General features: G+C 38.2%; 2 protein-coding genes and 1 pseudogene across 2 annotated transcripts; 2 read left to right on the plus strand and 1 right to left on the minus strand.

Moving 5' to 3' along the window:
- Nucleotides 1-5275: 5275 nt before the first annotated feature.
- Nucleotides 5276-5906, minus strand: LOC149015614 (uncharacterized). Its single transcript, XM_089156563.1, has 2 exons — nucleotides 5619-5906; nucleotides 5276-5500 (listed from the first exon to the last, which is right to left on the minus strand). The coding sequence occupies exons 1-2, from the start codon at nucleotides 5904-5906 to the stop codon at nucleotides 5276-5278; spliced, it is 513 nt and encodes a 170-aa protein (XP_089012689.1).
- Nucleotides 5907-7012: 1106 nt separating this feature from the next.
- On the plus strand, nucleotides 7013-7750 carry LOC149015615 (kunitz trypsin inhibitor 5-like). The gene has a single exon (XM_089157305.1). It carries the CDS (start codon nucleotides 7013-7015, stop codon nucleotides 7748-7750), a length of 738 nt encoding a protein of 245 aa, XP_089013431.1.
- Nucleotides 7751-17650: 9900 nt separating this feature from the next.
- Nucleotides 17651-18387, plus strand: LOC149015616 (kunitz trypsin inhibitor 5-like; annotated as a pseudogene).
- The last annotated feature ends 2220 nt before the right edge of the window (nucleotides 18388-20607 follow it).

The raw sequence follows: 20607 nt of genomic DNA on the forward strand, positions 1-20607 counted from the left end.
TCTCCCTCCCAAAAAAAATAATAAATAAATAGAAAAGAAAAAGAAAAAGTAGGATCTTCTTAGAACCAAGGTTTGAAATATCTAATGATATGATATAATATTAGTCGACACTTATTCATAGACTAACTACCCCCCCCCCCCCAAAAGAGCACGTATAGGAGTGCACCAAAATGTATTGGGCAACATGGCCAACATGAGACGATAAATTCTTAAAATTGTTGAATTGGTTCCTCCTATACTGGCACTAATGTTGTTAGATTTACTTTTAACTGACCACATGTAGTTGGATAAGATGACTTAGGAAGGTTAGGGACGAAAACTATACCAGATTCACAATTATATCTAATTAATACATGAAGAGCTTCAGACAAGGCAAAATCACGCAAACCACTCACCCTGATGGATTCTTTATGGAGTATTTTATGTGTGGGTCCTTTAAGTAGATCATAAACTAATATTGGGTCCCCTTTCTATATAACGTGTGGGTCCTAGCCAATATTCAAATTTCAAACTTGGGGGAGAATACCCTTAAATCCTAAATTATCTTTTTTTAATCATTAATTTATTCTCTACTGTTCTGCCACCATCATTTCCATCTCTGGCAAGATTAACTTTTCCATTGAAGACCAACGGACAACATCTGGCGCTCGATGAAGGCTACTGGCAAGTAAGCCACTAGTTTTGTATTAGAGAAATTTGGAAAAGAAAGGGGAAATAAATAAATAATTAAAGCAATTCCCGCCTTAATAATGGCTGATCCAAACAATACTGAAGTCATTTGGAGTGTTGAGAGAAAATTGAGGATTTCCCTATTGAAGCTTGAAAATTGGATTTCATTTTCAACTAAAATCACTCACACTATCTTAGGGAGTTTTCCGTCCGATCAAGTCGATCTTTCTGGTGGTTTTTTCCTAGAGCTCAAAGAAACCGACCTCCGACAGGGGATGATGCATCACAACCTCTCGAAGCAAACATAAACTCCCTCTAGTTCATGATGTGGTCATAGATGGTCGTCATGCAATTGTCCCCTTTCTTCTTCCTCAGGCTAACTACATCCACCCTAAAACCTAGAGCCTTGTTGGCTTGGAAGGCTTCGTTTTTCTCATAATCCTCCACATAGTCCTTCAAAGGAGACGAGGAAAACACATTTTTTAGAACCTTAAAATAAACAAATAAGTTGTCGATGCTCTGAAGAATATTCATGAATAATTGATGCTATATCCCACTGTAGTAAGTGAGAGGTATTTCAATTGATATTAAGAAGTCTTGTATAGAGAGTATTTATAGAAGTTTATATAATGTAAGAAGTAACTGTAGGTCTAAGTATAAAATTAACTATAGTAAGCAATACACTAACTATATGCTGACTGTGTATCCTTAACATGCCCCCTCAAGCGCAACGGATCCATGATAGTAAGCTCGTAAGCTTGTCTCGAATCGAGAAAAATCGTGGATGAGATAAACCCTTAGTAAGTAAGTTTGCCAACTGATCAACCAAAGAAACAAAGCATATAGAAAATTGTCGCGTGGCCACAAGATCCCGGACAAAATGAAAATCAACCTCAACATGCTTCGTACGAGCATGAAAAATGGGGTTGGCAGTCATGTAAGTAGCCCCAATATTGTCACACCAAATAATGGGAGCCGTAGGAAGAAAAATATAAAGCTCTTGAAATAGAGAGCGAATCCAAAGCATTTCAACAACAATAGCAACAAGAGCACGATACTCAGCTTCAATAGATGAACGAGAAACAATATGTTGCTTACGAGAACCCCAAGGAATAAAATGATGACCAAGGAAAACACATAACCCAGTTGTAGAGCGGCGATCATCGAGACAACCTGCCCAGTCTGCATTGGAATACCCGACCATAGTCATAGATGAGGTTGAGGAAGAATATAAACCCTAGGTAGAAGTTCCCCGAAGATAGCGAATGATCCACTTGACAGCGCCCCAATGTAGATCAGTGGGAGAGTGCATGAACTGAGAAACATAATTTACAACCAAGGTTATATCAGGTCTAGTATTAGCCAAATAATGCAAAGCTCCAATAGTATGACGATACTCAATACCATCCTCTAAAAGAGTGCCATCCATAATAGATAACAAAGAGCCTGAAGCAATTGGAGTGGCAACTAATTTAGCTTCATTCATCTTAGTATGTACTAAAAGATCAGTAACATACTTGTGTTGAGAAAGTAACAAGCCCTCACGTGTATGACGTGCTTCAATACTAATAATGCAAATCGCCAAGATCCTTAATAGCACAATGGCCAAGGATTTAATAAGAGATGAAATAGCTTGGAGACTATTGCCGGTGACCAAAATATCATCAATATAGATGAGAAAATATAGAGTCACATCCGCAGATTTGTAAAAGTATAAGGAGGTATCGATACGCGACCCAACATCCTCGAGAACTAATGAAGGTAGTAAGTTTGGTAAACCAAGCATAAGGAGCTTGTTTAAGACCATATAGAGATTTTTTTTCAATTGACATATATGTGTAGGACAAGCCGTATCAACAAATCCAGCTGGCTGTTCCATAAAAATAGTATCATGTAGATCCCCATGTAGAAAAGCATTTGAAACATCAAGTTGTCAAATAGACCAATGATTGGAGATAGCAATTGAAAGAATAATCCAAATAGTTGTATGCTTTATAACATGACTATAAGTATCACTAAAATCATAGCTTGGCCGTTGATGAAAACCTTTCGCAACCAATCTTGCTTTATAACAGTCTATAGAACCATTGGGTTTTCTTTTGACGCGAAAAACCCATTTACATTCAATAACATTTTGAGTAGGTAATGAAGGCATTAAAATCCATGTACCATTTTGAACCAAGGCATTAAATTCCTCTTGCATTGCATGATGCCAATGGGTAGATTTCGTTGCTTTAAGATAAGTAGTGGGAACATCATCCTCGATTATATAAACCAAAAGATTAAGTCGTGATTTTGGTTTTAAAGTCCCTATTTTAGAGCGAGTAGTCATGTGATGTGAGGGCAATATGGCATCTAATTTGGAGGATGAACTTGCAGTTGTAAAGGTTGAGTCGTAGTAACAGTGAACGGTGTATCCTCTAAACTAGGAAAACAATGAGAAGGCCCATCAGCAGAAGTGCCCACTTCTTTAGAAAAGCAACTAGAAGGCCCAGTATCTAAGGTACTCACTTTGTTAGCAAAACAAGTAGGAGGCCCATTGTCTAAAGTACCCACTTCTTTAGCAAAACAATTAGGAGGCCCATTGTCTAAAGTACCCACTTCTGTGGGCCCATAAGTACCCAACTCACCAAACGCCCAACACATAGGGGGATGGGGATTTTTTCATTAGAATTAGTAGCAGCCTAGTTACATGTATCTGAATCAGTCCTTACAGCAGCTGTGTGCAAAACAGGAGAAGTATTACAATTAGACACAAGAGATCGATCCTTCACCACATACGGCTGAGTTTTCAGCAAGCCCAAAAATTGGTAAATTACTGTCCATAGGAAGAAGCTCTGCTGCTGGCAGCCATTGTTCAACAGAGATTGAAGAAGCTGAATGCTGCAACTTGCTGTAAGGGAACTTACTTTCAACAAAAAGAACATTCCGTGAAATAAAAGTTTTATGTGTAGCTGGATCATAACACATATAACCTTTGTAAGCTGATGGGTACCCAATAAAAAAAAAGGGCGTGGAGCGAATATGTAGTTTAGAACATGCATAAGGTTGTAACCAAGGATAGCATAAGCACCCAAACACTTTTAACAACTCATAATCAGGTTTGAAACCAAAGAGAGCCTCTAATGGGGGTTTTATTATCCAAAGTTGAGAGAGGTATTCTATTGAATAAGTAAATAGCAGTTTGAAAAGCCACAGTCCAGAAAACTTGAGGAAGATTAGCTTGAAGTGATAATGTCAAACCAGACTCAATGATGTGTCTATGCTTCCTCTCAGCTGTACCATTTTGAGAGGGAGTGTATGGACATGAAATCCTATGAGAAATCCCATTAGTAGCTAGAAACTTAGTCAAACTTTGAAATTCTGTCCCACCATCAGTTTGAAGAGAACACACCTTTATCTTAAAGTAATTCTCAACCATGACTTTAAATGTTTGAAAAGCAGCTAGCTTATCAGACTTGTATTTCAAAGGATATATCCATGTATACTTTGTAAATTGATCAAAAAAAAACACTACATAGTAACAAAAGTCATCAAAACTAACAAAAGGGGTTGGACCCCACAAGTCACTATGAACAACATCCAAAGGTCCACAACTAATAGAATCTGAAATTTGATAAGGCAAACGATGACTTTTAGAATAATTACAAGCATCACAAAAAGGAAGAACAACAAAACTTTTAACTCCAATAGTTCTAAGGATGTTAATAGTTTTTGAAGTAGCTGGATGTCCAAGTCTTCTATGCCAATCAACAGCAGTAGCAGAAAATGCAGAAAAAATATTGTTACTACAAGAATTTGTAGAAGAACTCTTAATAGCAGAATCGATATCACTACCATGAACCAAGAAAGAAATACCATAAAGCCCATTAAAAATCTTGCCTTGTAGCGCAACTTGATGACTCTACTAATCCTTAACAACAAAGCAGTGTGAATAAAAGACAAAGTAAACACCATTTTCTTGAGAAAACTTAGAAACAGACAGCAGATTGTATTTGATATTAGGCACTAAAAGTACTTCAAACATCTTGAACATAGAAACACCATGAAAAACATACAACAAGCTAATGTGATAGATAACTAAGACATTTCCATTACCTACTATCACATTTTGAGACCCTGTATACGGTTCTTGAAAAGCAAAATGGGCTAAGTCTACAATAACATGGCAATTAGAGCCAGAATCCAAAATCCAAAAAGAATTTGAAGAAGACTTAGAAGTAAACAGTACAGATGAGCACACAAGCTTACCCACATACGCATGATTGAACCTCTGAGGGCATTGAGCACACACATGACCCTTAGTGTGACACAATTGACAGATTACTCTTGGTTCATTCATAAAGGGAGGTAGAAAATTGACTAGACATACTTGCATAACCATTACTCATACGATTCATTGAATTAACAACTAGGTTTCGATTTCGAGAACAATTACCAGAATTGTAGCCACCTCTACCTCCAAAATACTTTCGATTCCATGGCCTTTGATTATTGAAACGACCTTGATAAGAATCTTGCGGAGCTCGTGATGAACCAGTTTATTTTGAACAGTAACATTAGCACTAAGAATGGGATTCACAGAGGCAAAAGCAGAAGCTTTCATTCAAACTTCTTGAGCAAGGAGCAACCCTTGAAGATCATCAAAAGAGACCTGTTTAGCACAAAGTAAAACAAAAGTACCAAAATCTTGATACTCATCTCCAAGTCCTCGCAGAGTAATCAACACAGGATCCTCATCTGAAATCGGCATACGAGCAACAACAAGGGTATTGGCGATTCCAAGAATTTCAACAATATAATCACTGATAGGCATAGAACCCTTTTGTATCTAAAATAGCTGATTCTCAAGCTCCAAGATTTGACTTCTTGAGCCAAATGCAAACATGCGATGGAGTTTCGCCCAAGCTTCGTGAGATGTCATTGCTGCAACAATATCTTTCAGAGACCGAGGCCACAAGCAAACTCAGGATCAGTTGATTTTGGCAATCCCAAAGAGTCACAGATGAAATAGAGGAAGCCTCATCTTTAGAAATAAGGTAAGAATCAGATGATGGTCTTGGTAGAGATCCATCCAAATAGCCGTAGAGATCATACCCACGAAGTAACGGAGTGAACTGCGCCTTCTTGAGCAAGAAATTAGAAGAAGAAAGCTTGAGAGGTAAGGTGGCAGCAACGTTGATGGAGATGAGAGAAGAAGAAAGAACAAAAGCCATCGCAACCCTAGAGGAAGCCATCGCAGGAAACATTAGGGCAAACGCTCGAAATAGAACCTGATACCATGTAGTAAGTGAGATGTATTTCAATTGATATTAAGAAGTATTGTACAGAGAGTATTTATAGAAGTTTATACAATGTAAGAAGTAATTGTAGGTCTAAGTATAAAACTAACTATATGCTAATTGTGTATCCTTAACATCCACAAAAGAAAAGAATTGCTTTGTTTTGCTTTTTGAAGAGGAGAAGATCGAGGAATTGACCATGTTCGAACCAACCAATGGCACTGATAACGTTTGAGTCTTAAAGGCTGAAGTGATTTGGTCGGGTTCCGACCAAATACCACTGTTCAAGCTATGAACCGCAGTGCATATCTTGCCTTGCAAGACACCGTGGCAATGCGGATGAGTTCACAGTTGCTTTATGGGCTTTCTCGTATTTGGAAACGACTATACAAATCCAGAAGGAACCACAATCTAGCTATGCCAAGATTGAAAACCACCACTTTGTTGTGACTGTGAACTAAGACTTTTCGGCATCCCCTCCAAATACGACTTCTCATTCAACTTCATCTGATTGAAAGCAGAGAAGCAACCAACAGCTTCTGGATCTCTATCCACTGTTTGATGCTGTAGATTCCATTTGAATTCACTTAAAAGCATTGGGGAAGGTGTGTATATTCGGTAACGGTCTTTTAGAAGTATCGGTGAAGGTGTGTATATTCGGCAACAATTTTTAGAGCTGTCAGGAAAAATGTATATTCAGAACAGTTGCTCCAAGGGGGCAAGGAAAATAATCAACTAAGTTACCCAAAAAAAATAAGAATTATAGTTAACAAAAAAAAAATGGCGGAGACTTGGTAATTTAGATCATAGTATATTATTAGTAAAACTTAATGTTTTTTTAAAGAAAGATAGTAAACATGTCTTCAACAAGTGTCACCCCGATCCACTCAAAATGGAGGAATTATATCACACCCGTTAGTCGCAGCACCCTATAAATTGGCCTAAGCATAACCTTCCTTTCCATCTCACTTCTTGTATATTCAAATTCCACTCGAACAATTTCTTTTCTAAGAAACACCTCTTTCCATCCTCTTATAACCATCTACAATCGATCATCCATCATGTGGAGCAAAGCTCTCCTCCTTATGGGGTTCTTGTCTTTGGCCTCAGTTCAGGCAATCGCTACTTTCTCTCATCACCACCAGCAGCTAGGCCCTCAATATGCTGTCCAAGATACCGATGGCAATGACCTCCAAGCAGGGACGCCATACTACATTGTATCTGCTATAAGGGGAGGTACTGGTGGAGGTCTTTTGGTGGGTAGGAGAGAGAGCTCCACCGGTCAAAGCCAAACCACCCATACCCCTATAGTGCAACAAAGCTCCTATGATACGAACATGGGTACTCCAGTGATCTTCTCTCCAGCATCCTCAGAACGCCTAGAATTGGAGTTGCCTTCCACAGAAAGAGAGACAACGAGAATAGTGCAGGTATCGATGGATACAAACATTCGTTTCTCAGGAATTGAGAATAGAGTGTGGCAGGTGCAAGAGAGGAGGGAGCAAGCTGCAAGTTGGTGGGGGTTGTCATCAGCAAGGACTTCTAGTGTAAGGTATGTGACACTCAGAGGGAAGCCAGGGCACCCAGGGGAGTCAACAGTGAGGAATTGGTTTAGAATCGAGAGGATAAGCAAGGTTAACCCTATATACAGAATTGCCTACTGCCCCAACGTGTGTGAGTCATGCCATGTGGTCTGTGGAAGGGTTGGGATCATTACGGAGAGCGGCAAGAGATGGCTCTCAGTTTCAGAACACAGAGTGTTCCCTGTTGTCTTCATTAGAGCTAGAAATGATGAATAGAGAAAGAAGAAATACAAACTTGAATGGAATAAGAAAAGGAGAGTTCTTGATTCTAGCTGAACGGGAATAATAGCATAACGTGGCGTCTTTGGTTTTTGTTTCCTTTTAACTTATTTAGTTTTTATTTTTGTTAAAACTCATTTGAGTAGTCCAATATCATTCAATTTTTGTTGCTCTTTTATTTAGATATTACAGTTATTTTATGTAAGTAAGAAAAAGAAGGAACCAATGTGATGCATCTGAAAATTGTCTAGCCACCAGAGGCCTTTAAATTCCTACAACACGAACGTCAGATGTGGGAGAACTCAACAGTCAGGAAGCCACCTTTGATAGTTAAGTCAATAAGTGCACCATCAATGAACTCTAACCAGTTGCAAAGCTTAATTGAAAGATTTAATGGAGGAAAAACGTTTCTATTACCATTTCTTTGTGTTATACTTTGATTTATTTAGGGTTTACTCTCATTGCCGTCCGTTGGATCAATTCACAATTCCCATCTATAGCCGTCCATTGTAGGGTTTTTCTCCCTCAATCTGAGTTAGTTGGGGTTTCCATAAGGAGCACGATTGAGTATCCTAAACTTGGCGGGATCACGTTTCTTCCTATAACTGTCGAGTTCCTTCGTGCACAAGGCACCTCTAGGTTTACTTCTAGAATCGGTCCCTAACGGGGTGATTGCACCATCCGTGGTTAGACCTGGTTGGCTATAATTTTTTACTTATCACGAGCCCCCCAGGCTTATTGAGCCATGGGCATCATAAAGGGAAGATTAAACGATTCCAAATTTCCTGAATGTCCTCCAAACGTCACATTTATTGTCAGAAACGTTATCTCCTCTGGAGCCGCACTCATTCAATACAAAAAGCCATCATGGCATTCTTTTCCCGAACCATCACCTTTTTTCGGTCGTTGATCCTTGGTTAATCTCGTTCACTGGATTCCTGGTGTCGAACCGTCTCCTATTCTCGATCGTCTATCGGAATTGATCATGTTCATCCAAATCCATCTCTGGTTTATTTAAACCCCCCTTTGCCTTCATTTCGTTTCCCACTTGGCCATTTTGCAAATTACTTTCTAGAGTGTTAGTGAGCTTATGCTTTCGTCTTCAACCTACAAGCTTCAAGACTCTTACTCAAATTTCTCAAACAAGTAAGTGCTTCTTCCTTTAAAAACTTCATCTTTCCTTCATTGGCTTATTTTTCTCTTCTCCTTTTTGTTTTTTCATTTTCTACTAGGTTTGAATTCCTTGTAGTTTAGGGATTTCCCAATTGTTCCTTCCTACCTGAGGTCATTCCTTTCTCCCTTTTTTTCCTTTTATCTATTTTTATTTTTATTTCTTTCTTGATAATGGCTAGTGGGAGAATATATGAGGATGATTCTATAGACCAAATGGTCAAGGGTGATGATTTAGCTAATCAACCTAGCCCTTTTACCTTTGTAGAGCTGTCTAGAGACAAAAAATGTTAGGGTTAGTGACCATTGGTTTGGTCCTTCTACCAAATCTACCTATAGAGAGCAGACAGGAAACCCAATGGAGGGTGAAGTTGCTACCTCACCTCCTACTTCCCGAAAGAAAAAAGCTTCTTCAAAGCTGATGTTGGTAGCTCCCGACTATCAAAAAGGCCATCTCAGGGTCCAAGTTTCTTTGTTTCTCATGTTCGTCTTGCTGAACTCGATAACAATTTGAATAGCTACTCCCTTCTTTTCAGCTATTTCCTTGGGGCCCCTAACCCCAATGAAAGGGTTAACTCTATCAATCTACACCAGCACCCTGAAGAGTGAGGTTAGGTTTCTTTTTTTTTTTTTTTTTTCTCTCCATTATTCAATGCTATTCTTAACCACTTGGAGTTATGCCTCAAGACGCTTCTACCGAACAGCTGGTGCCACATGGTTGGCTTCATAGGCCTCTGCTTCGATTTAGGTATTGCCCCTTCTCTGCCTCTTTTTTTCACATTTCTACTATCTCAGCAAATCTAATCCACCTGGTTGGGTCTTTTTTTCCCAAACACCACAGAAGTGAACTGGGATGGTCAGGCAGTATCGTCGCCGACAATACTTGCCCCTCTAACCATAAAGGGAGGCGCCATCGTTTCTATTATGCAGAGCGCCTCCTAAAGATTTCAACTTCCCGATCAATTGGTGTTGAAAAGATGGATTGAGGTTTCCTAATTAGAATATGATTATGTTTCCTCATAAGTCTAGAGTTTTATTTCTATATTTCCTTTTCCTACTTAATATAGGACTTAACTAAGTTGTAACTATAAATACCCTATTGGGGTCTTGTGAATAAAATATTTTTAGAGGAGCAATTCCTCACATTACAACACTTGGAACCATCAGGACTCATACACCGAGGTGAATCGTCCTCTTCCTTTATCTTCTGATGAGGACAGAGCCGTTCAAACGATAAAGTCCATTCAAGCGCGTTAGGAGATCCATGGACACGCCCTGGAGTACGAAGCTGTGCTCAAAAGGGGGAAAGGGGTTAAGCGCTCAGTGAGCTCTCGATCATCTGTTTAATTTTTACTTTGATGTTGGTCTTCCATTTTACTAACTCTCATTATTTTTCATTATGTAGTGGCTCCAAAATACAACCCCAATGCAATAAAGGCCATGGCCTTTGAGGGACTTGAAGCTGCCGAAGATAGGGTGATTTTGAAGAAGAGAAAAGAGCCCGAACCCGCCAACCTGACCCCCAAGGCTCCCTCACAGGCCCCCAAAGGTCTATTAAAAATCCTCCAGAAGATAAATGGAAAGGCCCTGATTGACGTGGCAGAGTTGACCCAAGACGGCATTAACCTGTTGAAGAAGAGGCACGATCTTCTTTATGATGTTGCATCAAAAAGGGATTGAGTGGAGCAGGGGACCTGTACATTCGTCCCTGGAAGCTTACAATTCATTCCTGCATCTCTAGGGATCCGAACATAGCACTAGAGTGGGCAACCAATGTTTGAGCATTGGTGTACTTGTTTGACTAAGGTTTGGAATGTTGGAGAGGTAATGGGTGGTGTTGACATGTGTGAGGTTGGTTATAGCACAGTTGATTGCACACACATGATGGTTCCTATTTTACTTTGTATGGAATTATGTGTATCCTTGGTTTTTAGAGAGGTTTTGATCTCCATTTTTATCCTAGATAGTGTTGGTATTGACATAGGTGTTGTCAAGGGATATTCTCACTGGTTGTTGAGGTTCACATATGTTTCAGGGGTGTGGTTTTGTCAACTTGTATAGTTTGGGTGGGAGTACTTACCTTTAAGGTGTCTTGGGTTTATGTTACTTGTCTAATGGGTTGGTTTGCACCAATGTTGCATGCTAGGTTAGGTCATGCTGATAGTTGGACTTTAGAGCTTGTGTGCATTGTGTCCTAGGCATCAACATAGGTGGTGATTGGAATTTGTTCCCTCCCATCTAGTGTTTCATTAATGTGTTCTTATGGGATCAATGTAGTTATTGAGTCTTATGGGGTTTACTTTTTTTTTTTTTTTTTTTATCCTAGTTGGTGTCTACTCTAAGGTGACCTGGATGTGTCTGGTGATTGACTTGTGCCCTCCTTGTGATGTGTGGGTGGTGCGGTCTCGGTCTGAGTAGTAGTTACTAGACCAGTGATAGAGTTGGAAGAGTAGTTGCCTTTGGGTTGCCTTGAGTGATTGTTTGATTGTTTCTTTACATTTTCACCTTGTTGTTATATGTAAGTCTATAAGAGTCTACATCATGTTTTGGGTCATTGGATGTTTATTGTCTTTTTTCACAATAATTTAGAAGAGTTTATTTGTTACTTCTTTAGGCATTTTAACAACTAAGTTGATATCTATGTGTTTATCAATGTGTGGTATGTTTGGGTCTATTAACTTTGTTAAAATGCCTTGATACCATCAACTTCTTTGGGTGGTATGGTTTGGTCTATTAACTTTGTATTTCAGTGTTTTATATATTTCTTTCTTTCATCCCCCCTCCAAATAAAAATAAAAAAAAAGGAAAAAGTAGGATTTTCTTAGAACCAAGGTTTGAAGTATCTAATGATATGATATGATATTAGTTGACAGTTATTCATAGACAAACTCCCCCCCCCCTCAAAGAGCATGTATAGGAGTGCACCAAAATGTATTGGCCAACATGGCCAACACGAGATGATAAATTTCTTAAAAATGTTGAATTAGTTCATCCTATACTTGCACTAATGTTGTTAGATTTACTTTTAACTGGCCACATTTAGTTGGATAAGATGACCGAGGAAGGTTATGGATGAAAACTATACCAGATTCACAATTATATCTAATTAATACATGAAGAGCTTCAGACAAGGCAAAATCACGCAAACCACTCACCTTGATGGATTCTTTATGGAGTATTTTATGTGTGGATCCTCTTAGTAGATCATAAACTAATGTTGGGTCCCCTTAGTGTAATATATAACGTGTGGGTCCTAGCCAATATTCAAATTTCAAACTTGGAGGGACCAAAATGCCCCTCAATGTGATTATACATTGTGTTATGACTAAAATACCCTTTAATCCTAAATTTATCTTTTTTAATCATTATTTTATTCTCTACTATTCTACCACCGTCACTTCCATCTCCATCAAGATTAACTTTGCCATTGAATACCAACGAACAACATCTGGCGCTCGATGAAGGCTACTTGCAAGTAAGCCACTAGTTTTGTAATAGATAGATTTGGAAACGAAAGGGGAAATAAATAAATAATTAAAGCAATTCCCGCCACAATAATGGCTGACCCAAACAATACTGAAGTCATTTGTTGTGTTGATAGAAAATGGAGGATTTCCCTATTGAAGCTTGAAAATTGGATTTCATTTTCAACTAAAACCACTCACACTATCTTAGGGAGTTTTCCATCCAATCAAGTCGATTTTTCTGGTGGTTTTTTGCTAGAGCTCGAAGAAACTGACCTTCGACAGGGGATGATGCATCACAACAACCTCTCAAAGCAAACATAAACTCCCTCTAGTTCATTGATGTGGTCATAGATGGCCCGTCATGCATTTGTCTTTGTTATGAATGTAACTTGCTAGTCTCCCAATTCCATAAGGAGACTAACAGAGAGGGGGAGTTAATTATAATTTAACTTATTGTGGAACTGTTACTCTTTTATATTTAAAGATAATGAAACCTCACCTCAGAAATATGTTGATTGTGGTTTTCTTGCCGTGGATGTAGATTTCACAATTAATGCCGAAACATGTTAATTCTTTGGTTCTTGTGTATGAATGTTTATGATAAACTTAACTGGTACCAGAGCAATGTTCTTACCGAAGGTGTGTAAAGAACTAGAAAGGAGAGAATAGGTGTCAGGAACAGGAATTGATCGAAGAAACCAAAAGACAGAGATCAGTCTGCTACACTGTCTAAGATTGTACAAGAAGAATCTCCATATTAATCTGGTATCGCTCTTGATCACCAAATCTATAGTTCAATCTTTCCGAAATACACCAAAATCTAGTGTGAGGAAAAGGTCCCCCAACGATACTTGCTGCTGAAGAAGAACCCTAGTTCTTGAACTTTCAGAATGAAAGTGCACTCCAAAAGCCAAAAGAACATGTTTGGTTAGAAGAAAATTAAAGAAAAAAAAAAGGAGGCGGCAGCAAGGTAAGCAATCCGTTCGTGGAAGAAAGAAGTTTATTTAATCTTTTATTTGAAGTTTTTTAATTCTTGCAATGATTACCTTGGTGATTGAAAAGAAAAATAGAAAAAGCAATGATTACGTTGGATGATTGAAAAAAAGTAAAAGTAAAAAGGGATTGAGAGGTTCAAAAGCTAAGAGGTGAATCCTTAAAAAAAAAATCGATTGGAGAAAAGACAAAAGAGGTAAGATGATTTTTATTATTATTTTTTTTATTATCGGATCGGTATCGTACAAGTTGTTTCCATAGGATTTTGTGTGAAGATGTTTGTATGGGGTTAGGTGGTCTTAAGGTTTTTGGACATTCCAGACTCAGTGGAAGTAACGAATCGAGGAGATTTTGTTTTGTTGGTATTTGATATTGTGGGTTCGTACAGAAACCAATGGTCAGGTTCTTTAAATTTCCCACGGAAAGTTCTTTGGCAATACAACACTCTCTTGGAAAAGTTATATCTTTACTACAAAGCTTCATTCAGTTGGTACGTACTACTCTTTGCCTCTCTACTTTTTAGAATTTATTTATAATGCATTCGGATGCAATCAACAATATGTGTCGATCTACCCATCTTTAATCTGATTTGAGCACTAATAAATTACAATCTTATCCTCCTATTACTATTGCTAATGGTACTATTGTCCCAATTCAGAGTCAAAGGAAATTGAATCTATTTTCATCCAAGACTGATGCATTATTTGTACCATCATTGTTTGTAAATTTTTTATCAGTTAGTAAAATTACTCAGAGTTTAAATTGTAATGTGATCTTTTCAAAGGACAAGGTAGTGTTCTAAGAAAGTTTAACAAAGACAACGATTGGTGAAGGTAGACTGTAAAATGGACTCTATATGTTAGATTCTACAAATAGCGCCTTGACTTTATGAATAATCATAAAAAATTCAACTCGTGCATTGCCGTATGGGTCACTCTTCTGATAAGATTTTACAATATTTAAATCCTTGTTTATCTTTTAATTCTACTATTTGTGATGCCTGTCATTTCTCCAAGCAACATAGATTACCGTTTCCACATAGTACTCATATTTCAAATGCATTATTTGATCTAGTGCATTTTGATGTTTGACATTCTCCTATAGACTCTAGAGATGGATTCAGGTATTTTGTTTCATTTGTTGATGATAAATCTCAGGTTACATGGTTATATTTATTGTCTTCCAAGAATGAAGTGCTATAGATGTTTCAGGAATTTTTGCCAGATGGTTTTGACTTAGTATCAAACTCGCATTAAAGTTTTGCAAATAGATAATGAGACAAATTACACCCATAGGCTCTTTCAATCATATTTCAAAAGTTTAGGAATCTTACATCAAACTTCATGCGCAGGGACTCCTCAACAAAATTGGATTGTTGAACGCAAAAATAGACATATACTTGAGGTGACCCGATCTTTAGTATTTCATGGGAATCTTCCCAAAACTTATTGGTCAGATGCTGTCAGCACAAGTTATTACTTAATCAACCATCTCCCCAATACAATTTTGAACTTTAAGATACCCTTAGAGGTTCTATATGATCGTCCCATCGTGACGTCTCATCTTTGAGTTTTTGGTTGCATTGTTTATGTTCATGCCCAGGATGGTGATGAACTTGATCCCCATGCTCACAAATGTGTGCTTTTGGGATGCTCTTTTACTATAAAGGGTTACAAGTTCTTTGACCCATCTACGGGTAAACTTTTTATTTCATGGGATGTGTCTTTTGATGAAACTCAGATGTTCTTTTCTAGTAGGAAGCAAACTTAAGAAGAGCAAGATTAGAGTGAATTTGTTCCTGTCCCGTTACGAGATATACCAGACAACATGTCTGCAAGGGGCGATGCTAATGAAGACAATGTTATGGGCAACAATACCCATTTCAAGAAATGACACCACTAAAGGTTGCACTGTTATAGGTGATGTAAGTAAATATACTGAAAAAACTACATGGTGAAGCAACTACAAATGTTCCTATTGTAGGAAATGATACAGTTGAAACTATGGTGCACTTACCAATTTGCAGATCTACTAGGGTCTCTCAGCCTTCAGTGAGATTGCGTGAGTTTACCACTTATCATACAGCTAAGTTCCCAATTCAATCTCATATAAGTTATGATCATATCTCCCCTCTATTTTGCATATCTTTCGGCCATTGAAGACCACAAGGAGCTAGCCAATTTTATTTAAGCTAAGAATTTACCTAAATGGGTGAAGGCTATGAATGAGGAACTAGAAGCTCTTCATAAAAATAAAATTTGGGATATAGTGCAACTCCCAAGTGGCAAACATTCAATTGGATGTCGTTGGGTCTACAAAACCAAATTCAAGAATAATGGGACTCTAGAGAGATGGACACACAAACATTGAAGGATGTGCCGATACAGATTGGGCTGGCAATCCTATTGATTGAAGATCAATTATTGGCTTTTGCATATTCGTAGGAGAAAATTTAGTCTCTTGGAGAAGTAAAAAATAAAATATTGTTGCTCGTTCTAGTGCAAAAGAAAAGTACACAGCAATGGCATTTGCAACTAGTGAATTAATCTAGATTGGTGTCCTACTTCAAGAATTGGGGGTGAGAAGTTCTAAAAACCCATGAAGTTGTTCTGAGACAATCAAGCAGCTACACACATTGCCTCTAATTCGATGTTTCATGAAAAAACTAAGCACATTGAAGTTGATTGTCATTTTTTTCATGAGAAGGTTCAGGATGGAACTCTAGAAACCCCTTATGTAAGAAGTGAAAATTAGCTTGCAGATGTCTTCACCAAAGCCTTGTCAAAGGGATTGTTTCAAGTTGCATTTAGCAAATTGACCTTAGATGATGTCTTCGATCCATCTTGAGGGGGAGTGTTATAAATGTAACTTGCTAGTCTCCCAACTCCATAAGGAGACTAGCAAAGAGGAGGAATTATATTGAAATTTAACTTCTTATGGAACTCTTACTCTTTTCTACATAAAGATAATGAAACTTCATCCCAGAAATATGATGATTGGGGTTTTCTTGCGGTGGATGTATTCTTCACAATGAATGCTGAACCACGTTAATTCTTTGGTTCTTGTGTGTGGATGTTTATGATAAACTTAACCCCTTTCTTCTTCCTCAGGCTAACTGCATCCACCCGAGAACCCATAGCCCTATTGCCTCGGAAGGGTTCGTTTATCTCATAATCCTCCACAGAGTCCTTCAAAGAAGAAGAGGAAAACACATTTTAGAACCTTAAAATAAACAAACAAGTTGTTGACGCTCTGATTCTGCAATTTGCAAAAGTGATTGAATTGAAGAATATTCATGAATAATTGGTGCTATATCCCGCAAGAGAAAAGAATTGCTTTGCTTTTTGATGTCACAAGATTTTAGTTCCCATCGATGGGAGGAGAAGATCGAGGAATTGGCCATGTTTGGACCAACCAATGGCGCTGATAACGTTTGGGTTCCGACCAAATACCACTGGCAAGATTGGTAATAGGCTTCAAGCTCTAAACTGCAGTGCATATATATCTTGCCTTGGAGAACGCCGGCAAAAATGCAGATGAGTTCACAAGTGACTGCAGTTGGTTTGTGGACTTTCTCATATTTGGAACGATGATACAAATCCCCAAGGAACTAAAGTCTAGCTATGCCAAGATTGAAAACCACCACTTTTTTGTGACTGTGAACTAAGACTTCTCGGCATCCCCTCCAAGTACGACTTCTCATTCAACTTCATCTGATCGATAGCAGAGAAGCAACCAACAGTTTTTGGATCTCTATCCACTGTTTGACGCTGCAGATTCCATTTGAATTCACTTAAAAGCATTGGGAAGGTGTGTATATTCGACAACGGTCTTTTAGAAGCATAGGCGAAGGTGTGTATATTCGGCAACAGTTTTTAGAGCGGTCATGAAAATGTATATTCAGGGACAGTTTCTCCAAGGTGTCAGGGAAATTAATCAACTAAGTTACCCAACAAAAAATAAGAATTATAATTAAAAATAAAAAAATGGCGGAGACTTGGTATTTTAGATCATAGTATAATATTAGTAAAACATAACTTTTTTTTAAAGAAGGATAGTAAACATGTCTTCAACAAGTGTCATCCTGATCCACTCAAATTGGAGGAATTATATCGCACCCGTTAGTTGCAGCACCCTATAAATTGGCCTAAGCATAACTTTCCATTCCATCTCACTTCTTGTATATTCAAATTCCACTCGAACAATTTCTTTTCTAAGAAACACCACTTTCCTTCCTTTTATAACCATCAGCAATCGATCATCCATCATGTGGAGCAAAGCTCTCCTCCTTATGGGGTTCTTGTCTTTGGCCTCGGTTCAGGCAATAGCTACTTTCTCTCATCACCAGCAGCAGCTAAGCCCTCAATATGCCGGCAAGATACCGATGGCAATGACCTCCAAGCAGGGATGCCATACTACATTGTATCTGCTATAAGGGGAGGTGCCGGTGGAGGTCTTTTGGTGGGTAGGAGAGAGAGCTCCACCGGTCAAAGCCAAACCACCCATACCCCTATAGTGCAACAAAGCTCCTATGATAGGAACATGGGTACTCCAGTGATCTTCTCTCCAGCATCCTTAGAACGCTTAGAATTGGGGTTGCCATCCACAGAAGGAGAGACAACGAGAATAGTTCAGGAATCGATGGATACAAACATTCGTTTCTCGGGAATTGAGAATAGAGTGTGGCAGGTGAAAGAGAGGAGGGAGCAAGCTGCAAGTTGGTGGTGGTTGTCATCAGCAAGGACTTCTAGTGTAAGGTATGTGACACTCAGAGGGAAGCCAGGGCACACAGGGGAGTCAACAGTAAGGAATTGGTTTAGAATCGAGAGGATAAGCAAGGTTAACCCTATATACAGAATTGCCTACTGCCCCAACGTGTGTGTGTCATGCCATGTGGTCTGTGGAAGGGTTGGGATCAATACGGAGAGCGGCAAGAGATGGCTCTCAGTTTCAGAACAAAGAGTGTTCCCTGTTGTCTTTATTAGAGCTAGAAATGATGAATAGAGAAAGAAGGAATACAAACTTGAATGTAATAAGAAAAGGAGAGTTCTTGATTCTAGCTGAATGGGAATAATAGCATAACGTGGCGTCTTTGGTTTTTCTTTCCTTATAACTTATTTAGTTTTTATTTTTGTGAAAACTCATTTGAATAGTCCAATATCATTCAATTTTTGTCATTCTTTTATTTATTTATATTTTTTTGTCAAAAGTTTCATGGCAAGGGATGGTTGCCGCTAGTTTGGTGGCCTTTGCATAGCCATGTGCATAATGAGGATATGGATTTTCATTCATGGTAATTAAGTATAAGGGTTCCATTGCTCCTACAGGATGGTTTATTTTTATTTTTATTTATTTAAATTAGAAAAATAATTTTAAAGGAACAGAGTGTGATTACACTTCAATTGGTTTACATAATAATTTTGGAGATTTTTTTATATCGAAAAAAATAGATTATGTATAAAAGGGGCACAGATGACATGATACAAAATCGTGTCAGAGACTCATAATTGAGAAAAGAGCAAGGTTAGTTATTAATTACCCCGAGGAGAGAATTGTTGGTGCGAGTATATATTATCCTTGTCCAAGTGGCTCAAAAAGGTTCACCTTTCTTCAATATTAAATATGATAACTTTTGTTGGCTAAACTATACATGTTTTATCAGACAAGATATATACCTAATAGCATCCTATACGTGAATAAGTAACATGTCTACCAAAAAAATAAAATAAAATAAGTAACATGGAATAACACGTATAGTATGGATTTTGAATGATTGAATTGTGATATCTATCATTTAGATATTACAGTTATTTTATGTAAATAAGAAAAAGAAGGAACCAATGTGATGCATCTGAAAATTGTCTAACCACCAGAGGTCTTCAAATTCCTACAACACGAACGTTAGATGTGGGCGGACTCAATTTTCAGGAAGCCACCTCCGATAGTTAAGTCAATAAGTGCATCATCAATGAACTCTAAATAGTTGCAAAGCTTAATTGAAAGATTTAATGGAGGAAAAATGTTTGAATTACCATTTATTTGTGTTATACTTTGATTTATTTAGGGTTTACTCTCATTGCCGTCCATTGGATCAATTCAGAAGTCCCACCTGTAGCCGTCAATTGTAGGGTTTTCCTCCCTCAATTTGAGTTAATTGTGGTTTCCATGTGTAGCACAATTGCATATCCTGAACTTGGCGGGATCACGTTTCTTCATATAACCATCCAGTTCCTCGTGCTTAAGGCACCTTTGGGTTTATTTCTAGAACCGGTCCCTAATGGGGTGATTGCACGTCCTTGGTTTGACCTGGTTGGCTATGGTTTTTTACTTATCACGAGCCCCCTAGGCAGATTGATCGGGATCGAGTGACTGATCATTTGGTATGTTTCTCTCGATCACGAACCATGGGCATAATAAAGGGAAGATTAAATGATTTCAAGTTTCCCAAATGTCCTCCAAATGTCACATTTATTGTCAGAAATGTTATGTCCTCTCGAGCCGCACTCATTCAGTATAAAAAGCCATCATGGCGTTCTTTTTCTCGAACCATCACCTTTTTTCGGTCATTGATCCTTGGTTAATCTCATTCATTGGATTCCTGGTCTCGAAACGTCTCCTATTCTAGATTGTCAATCGGAATTGATCCTGTTTGTCCAAATCCATCTCTGGGTTTATTTAAACCCCCCTTAGCCTTCATTTCGTTTCCTCACTTTGCCATCTTGCAAATTACTTTCTAGAGTGTTAGTGAGCTTCTGCGTTCATCTTCAACCTACAAGCTTCAAGAATCTTACTCAATTTTCTCAAACAAGTAAGTGCTTCTTCCCTTAGAAACTTCTTCTTTCCTTCATTGGCTTATTTTCCTCTTCTCCTTTCTGTTTTTTCATTTTCTACTCGATTCAAATTCCCTGTAGTTTAGGGATTTCCCAATTGTTCCTTCCTACTTGAGGTCATTCCCTTCTCCCTTTTTTCTTTTTATCTCTTTTTTATTTTTAGTTTTTATTTCTTTCTTGATTACGGCTATATAGTGGGAGAATATCTGAGGATGATTCTATAGACCAAATGGTCGAGGGTGATGATTTAGCCAATTAACCCAGTCCTTCTACCTTTGTAGAGCTGTTTGGAGACAAAAACATTAGGGTTAGTGACCATTGGTTCAGTCCTTCTACAAAATCTACCTGTAGAGAGCAGACTGGAAACCCAATGGACGGTGAAGTTGCTACCTCA

This window comes from Hakea prostrata, chromosome 5, assembly GCF_041222555.1.
Source record: "Hakea prostrata isolate BN-2017 chromosome 5, UWA_Hpros_2, whole genome shotgun sequence".
Taxonomy (NCBI): Eukaryota; Viridiplantae; Streptophyta; class Magnoliopsida; order Proteales; family Proteaceae; genus Hakea; species Hakea prostrata.